The sequence below is a fragment of the Loa loa genome (genome assembly GCF_000183805.2).
Source record: "Loa loa unplaced genomic scaffold supercont3.147, whole genome shotgun sequence".
Lineage (NCBI taxonomy): Eukaryota > Metazoa > Nematoda > Chromadorea > Rhabditida > Onchocercidae > Loa > Loa loa.
In genome coordinates this window covers 67,018-74,100 of record NW_018108327.1, presented here as the reverse complement: position 1 = coordinate 74,100, position 7,083 = coordinate 67,018, and the positions used below count along the sequence as shown (strand labels likewise).

The 7,083-nt window shown below is 23.4% G+C and overlaps 2 protein-coding genes across 2 annotated transcripts; both read right to left on the bottom strand.

The window, feature by feature from the left end:
* Positions 1-2,097: 2,097 nt before the first annotated feature.
* LOAG_11247 (hypothetical protein) lies at positions 2,098-3,278 on the bottom strand (the record flags this gene model as incomplete). The annotated part of the gene is made up of 4 exons (XM_020448319.1): positions 2,098-2,217; positions 2,488-2,547; positions 2,738-2,806; positions 3,076-3,278. Coding segments are annotated over 4 exons (452 nt in total), but the record flags the coding sequence as incomplete, so codon positions are not given.
* Positions 3,279-5,703: 2,425 nt separating this feature from the next.
* Positions 5,704-6,556, bottom strand: LOAG_11246 (FMRFamide-family peptide; the record flags this gene model as incomplete). Its single annotated transcript, XM_003146768.1, has 3 exons — positions 5,704-5,817; positions 6,151-6,215; positions 6,475-6,556. The coding sequence occupies 3 exons, from the start codon at positions 6,554-6,556 to the stop codon at positions 5,704-5,706; spliced, it is 261 nt and encodes an 86-aa protein (XP_003146816.1).
* Between the last annotated feature and the right edge of the window lie 527 nt (positions 6,557-7,083).

Here is a 7,083-nt window from a genome sequence, read left to right as displayed (position 1 = left end):
GTTAAAATTTTAAAATTTTTCTTAAGGTTTTTCTTTTTTTTTTTTTGCTAAATGAAATTAATATAACAAATAATTGAAATGATAACATTTCTTGTATTCCTTGATATTCTTGTACCACATTTATTTAGTGGTATAACAAATTCAATTGCAATAATTGGCGTATCATTTGAATTATGATAAATGCAATCTGGATTGATGGAATATTTGACAGAGTATATTTTACCGTCAAAAAATTGATTGAATTTAATATTTACAGTAATCCCATCATCTGTACAAATTACATTAGCAGCTAAAAATGATTGCTATTATTGTTACTATTACATATTTGAAGGTATATAATGCATCCTCTCAAATTATATTTTTTTATAATATTCAATCATACATTTGCATATTTTAAATGAATTGATTTTTAACAAAATTAATGAAATACTGGAAGGAATTTGTTTTAATAATTAAAAAAGATTAAGTATAACATAAAGTATTAATGAGTTATTAAATTATAGACAATAGAGATATTAAGATTGAATAATTATTAAACTGAAACTTACATTTTATTGTTGGATGATCGGGAAAAAAATTAGCAACGATAATGTTAAATGTAATCAAATTGATTGAAAGAAATAATATCGGCCACATTAGTATTAATTTGAGGATATTTTAAATTATCGAAGAATTTAAAAGTTTGAAAATTTTAAATTGAAATTACATAATTATTCTTTTATCATTCCTTTTATTTTGAATAATAAAAGTTTCAAATTCCATCTGAAAATTTGATTACATTTATTTTGAACTAATTAAAATTTGATGCTAAATATCAAAAAGATGGGTGACACAAAAATATCATCTATTCATTCATCATCTTTACCTCTCATAATTATATTACTCCTCATTTTCTAGATCTATTTAAGATACAGTGAACTATTGAAGCAAAGTGGTCATCACTGACCAAAGCCCATTTTTCACATGCCCAAATCTGCATTTATTGCTCTTGCTATTATTTAGCCATGCTTATACTTTGTAATTGCATACAAATCTCTGTGAATATAATAGATATGAAAATGTTGGCTTTGATTGAACTTTAAAGAATGGATGATATTAAGTCGTAGCGGAAGCACACTGACCCTAAGTAATGATGATTGCATTGATGACACGATCAGATGGATGTCACATCTGACAACAAAACTATTATCTGTCATCCATTAAATCCTCCTCTCTTCTTCCTCCCTTTTATATTGCTCTTCCTTCTTGCAGTGAATGAATTTTTAAAAAATGACGAGGAAAGAGTCAAATAATTGTTAATCTATGATCAGCCATATATTTTAATTTTAAATTCTATAAAACTAATTTCAACATCAATTTCATCCTTTGATCTTATTAATGGATATATCACAAAAGTGAATGCATAAAATTAAGATAGGATAATCTGTTAAAGGATGATTGCTATATTATTCATAAATTGTGAGTAATGAAAGTTTAAGCCAAATTATCGCATTTATCAAATTTTAATTATTTACTCAATATCAGGATAACATGCATTCCCTTCTGATATTGATATCAATTTTCCTGAATCTTATCAATTCAATAAATTTCATTTTATCAATTAAATCAAGAATTGATTGATTAATTAACTATCTTTCATTGGTAAAAATCTGGTATGTTTGTTAAATTTTATCAGTAAATTTTATTCAGCAATTATAAAAAATGTGTAAAAACAAAAAATTACAAAAATCCACCAAACAACCATTTCGATTCATTTGTTTACATAAATCATTTTCTTTTTAATTTCATAAAAAATTTTATACAATGGAAATTGTCACATTATTATTGAAATAAAAAAAAAATTTATCATGAAAAATGTATCAAAAATAGATATTATTTCATTTCATTTATGAATAAATTGTTTATTTTCCATTCGCTTAAACTCTTCATGCTTATCCTATTTTAGCATATTTCAGGTTACATTTTACTCAATCCTACTAATTTTCCCAAATAATTTCATTGCTAAACTATTGTTTTATTGAAATATAATAACAACATTGTAATTTGAAGTTCTTCGGCTAAAAATTTTAGTAAAATATTTACATTACATATGGGTAATCACGAAGGTAAATGCTTTTTAAATAAGGTGATAGTAAGTATTCCATTTGGACTGATTTTGGTTTCGTTGCATTCCGTCATTACGTTATCCGGAATCACGTAACGCCGTTCGAATTGTTTCTTTAAGTGAAAAATTGCAAAGTTAATTTTGAAATAAAATTTTAAGGAAAATAAAGTTTTACTTTTTCTTAAAACTTAGAATTAATATAACCACTTTAGCCTAGCTTAATAGCTTGAAATGATTTGATTTTCTGACATTTTGAAATTCCAGAAAAGTTTTTTTCTAGCGTAATTAATTAGTTGAAACTATCACAGTTAATAAATTTGCAAGTTTATTGCTACAAACATTTTGGCATACTTTTAAAAATATCAAAGTAAAAATTGTATTACCCTGCCATTATTGTCAACATGTATTGCGCTAATTTTCAGCTCGTTACCTTTAGCATTTACCTAAATTTTCATTAAAATTAAAAAAGAAAAACGACATTTATGAATAAGCTAAACAAACAAATTAATAGCTAATTAATTCGAAACAAAATATGCCTTCGCTTTTTTAACTAATTCAAATATTTCCTTTCCTTTGGTTTGCAATTTCCATCAAAGTAGCAAACATTTCATTGATAATCTGTTGTGAACAAACCATTATTTCATTTGGTGCAAAATTTCGTGCATCGATTGATACAGAAAATTTTTCAGCATTATCGATTATCTAAAATACAATCATATAACAAATTAAAGGAAAAAAAGGAATTGGAAATGATTTAATTGTCAATTTTTAATTTAACTGTCAATTTTTTGAAACAACTAAACGATAGAAAGTTGAAGAAAAAAAATTAATTTGAAATTTGAAATTAAACTTAAATGACTGAACGATTGTTACTATTACCAAGATACTATATTAATTCAGGTAAAAATTTGTTTGAATATTTTAAAATTAAATAATTTTTTAGTAAGAAGAAATTTCTTCTGGAATTTCACCTCACCCACTTGACTGCTGAGAAGATCTTCATCTCTGAATCGTAAGATTCCACAGGGCAAATAATTTGATGAACGCCAATGATCAGTAAATATACTTGGCATTATATGACAAGGTGAGAATAGTCGTCGAGACATTCCGATCGTTTTTATCTTCTGTTCCGGATTAGCAGTATTTCGTACCGATTGATTTGATTGAAACATACAGGAAAAGAAGGGATATTTTTTTCCGTTTCACACTGATTTGTATATAATGACAAAACTCATTACGGATATAAACGAATGGAAAAAAAAAAAAAAATTGCATTACTTGCTTTTGTATAAGTAGAAAAAGGGAAACGAAGAGCAATAAAATGGCATTCTTTTTCTTTTGCAATAAATTTTCCGGAAAATATTCAGGAAATGTTTTCCGGAAAATATTCAGGAAATTTAGAAATTTGAGCAGATATTGAGAGTAAAATGATTGAAATACCTTATGATCTTATAACATTTTATCTTGTGCTTTCAAAAAAATATCTGACCTTTCAACTTTGTACATTTTACTGATCATTTACTTCTCAAAAAGGCATAAGTATAATTTATAAAACAATTTTTGGGAATAAGCAAAATAATGTTAACAATTCAATGGGACCAGAAAGTAAACTCAAAAGTTGAAAACAATAATTCTTATTGCATTGATTGTTTTATCATTGTAAAGATAAGAATTATTGATTGAAACAAAAACGCCCAAAAAGTAAACTTTCATTCTTCTTCTTTCAACAATAATAACAGAAAAAAAAAAGAAAGAAAAACTTTTTTCAGAAATTACTATTCAATCAATTAGCGAGAAAGTAAGCATTTGTCAAATAAAATCCTTAAAAAATTTCAAAAAAAGAAAGAGCAACTCGAAAGAAGTGTAAAGTTAAAAAATTTAATTAAATTTTAAAAATTAAAAGTTTAGAAAGAATTTCATTTGAAAAAAGAAATAATTATGCAAATTTTTCGCAATTTTTTCCAAACCTATCCACATTAATCATCAAATATACAATGATTGAATTACTATGGAAAATTTACATTAAACAAGTAAAAATGATTTTTTTTTCTAAATCTTTAAAACGATAATTATAGATGAATCAAAATTTTCCTCTCATCCCACCGCTTATAATCCAGATGTTATGAAATTTCCCGGTATATCTTCCGATGATGTATTAATAATCCAGATGTTATGGAATTTCCCGGTATATATTCTAATGTTGTATAGATAGCATATGAGAATTGACAAGTTAGAGTAAAAACTTGATCATCGATAGGGGAGAGAAATTAAACAAGTTAACTTGCATTTGGAAGAGAATTAAAATTGGTTAAAATAAATTGATGTCTAAAATTCGATTGTTAGAGGAAAAACAGGTTATATGAGTATATATGGGATGTTATATTTATAAAGCTTGTATTCTTGTTTTACTAAAATATGACCTCAATAAAAGGCTAAGCAATTATTATGAAACATTTGTCAACCGAAAAAAAAAGAAAAATTATCACGATAATTGTCATGTATATGTGACAAATTTTGTGTGTTATTTTACATAATATTTCATATAATCTAGCATATATATAATTAAGTAATTTAATTTAATTTGAATTTAATTATGTTAAGTTTTTGATAAATTTAATTCTTCTTTTTCACGTAACAAAATTAACAACAATAAGACGAAATTAATTTCGACGAGTATAACATGAAAATATTAGCGCGTTTTTCCATCTCTCATCGATTTTTCGATTAACAAATATTATAGCTTAAAATCTGGTTTTCCATATTTAATAATAAATAATATTTACTAATATTCGTCACAAAATATATGCAAATCAATTGATAATTGATGTTTAAATATATTAGAATTAAAATTCGTAAACAATTGAGAATTTCAAATTTACATTTTAATTTTCCACTTAAATTTCTAGCGTAAAAAAATATTGGTGTTAATGAAATTTTAAAATTGAAATAGGACAATTTTAACTTTAACTTTGAGCATTTAAATTTTTATAAATATATTTGAAATTTAAATATTAGCAATATTAGAATGATTAAATTTCTTAAACTTTTCAAAATATTCTTCGAAAAAAAAATCGTTTTTTCGATTACGATAGTCTAGAATATGCAAATGTATTCCTCAATTTTTTTGTGACTAATTACTTTGCAAATCAATCAAAGAACATTTGTTGCAATTTATTTTCATTTTAAGTAACAATTTACCCATTTTTTTTTTTTAATTCACAATGCAAAATTTATAAAGCAACATATATTGGTATAAATAATAACATAAATAAACGCAAATTATAACATCAATTTTCCATTGAAACAAATGAAATCCTAAAATTGGAATTGATTTGTTGAAATTTTTTTTTTCAAATCTTAAATTTCTTCAAAAAAGAACTTTCAAAATTTGAAAATAACCAAAAATTTTAATAATTTTTTCAAAAATTTACAAAAAGATTTTGCAAAATATCATACAATTTTTTTTTTTTGAATTATTCGATAAAATTTCAAACAATTTTTTTTTTGAAATTACTCATCACATAAGTATAGTAAAATCATTGAATAAAATTTTCAAATCAAAAAATTTTGAAAATTAACGATTGTAATAGCATTCATTATTAATCATCATTAATATCACCAATCGAACCATCATATGTTGTAAAACGTTTCCCAAAACGTATCATCATATCTGCTGCACTTGGTACACGTTTAACCAGGTATGCATCATTTGGCTAAAATTTAAATTAATTAGCTAAATGTTTTGGTAATTTTTTTCAATTAAAATTTATAAAATAAATCAATCATTGTTTTTTTTTAATAAAATTTGATAAAAAATTTCAATAAATTCTTCCTAAAACAAATTAATCATTTACGTATTATTTGAGGGAGTAGCAAATTTTTCAAACTATAATTTTATAATTTAAAATAATTTCTTATCAATTATCCTATTAAATGTTACTTATGTGAAAAAAAAATTGTTTTAAATAATATTTTTGCAATATTTCTCTTCTTTTTTTCCTTTTTTTTGTAATTTTTTTATATAAAAAATAAAATAAATTTCTAACACTCAAATAATATCGCATTGGTTCAAAATTGCCTCGGAATAAAATTTGTCGTGCAAAATCATTGTCTAAAAATAATTTACTATATTAATTAATTATTTAATTTTTATGAAAGCTTATCATCGACAGACAGTAAATTCAGACGAAAAATTAAATCGAATGATAAAATGTGATGAAATGAATTTTAAAAGAAAATTATAGAAAAGGATACTTTCCTCTATCAAATATTATTAAATTAAAAGAAGAACCTGCTCAACATTAATGGCAATAATAAAATAACATATTGTAAAAGTAAAGGAGGAAAGAAAAAAAAAATGAATGATTTACCTTGTAATCGTTTAGAATCACTGCAACAAAAATGATTAATAACAAGCAATAATGCTATGATTAGTATTTTAAATGTAGACATTGAGAATTTTAATTGCTCTAAAATTATTATAATTAATATTTTTAAAATTAAATAATAAAGAAAAAAATAATAACAATTCATTAATTCAATCAATTATTTGCGTACATTATGCTTAAAAACGATTTCATAAACGTTCAAGAATTGAAAGATATAAAAGACTGAAGAAAGAGTAATTGTCATCCCTTGTTGACACTTCATTAATTCTATTTTCATTTTCATTAGGTTGGTTAAATTCATCAAAATAACAAGAAGTCAGTGATAAGTGACATTCATTGAATATGGTATTTATTAGAAAGTGACATTTGATGGAATAAATGACAAAATTAATGACACTCATTTTAATAACTTTTAAGGTAAAACAAGTGACATTTTATTTTAAAAATCTGTCATCAATCTTTTATGTAAATGTTAAAAAAAAAAATGTATGAAAATAAATTAATTGTCAAATGTATAATATTCACAATGTTTATTGTTAGCATCATTATTATTACTTTATAATATTTAAACATCAAAAAAAAAAAAAAAAA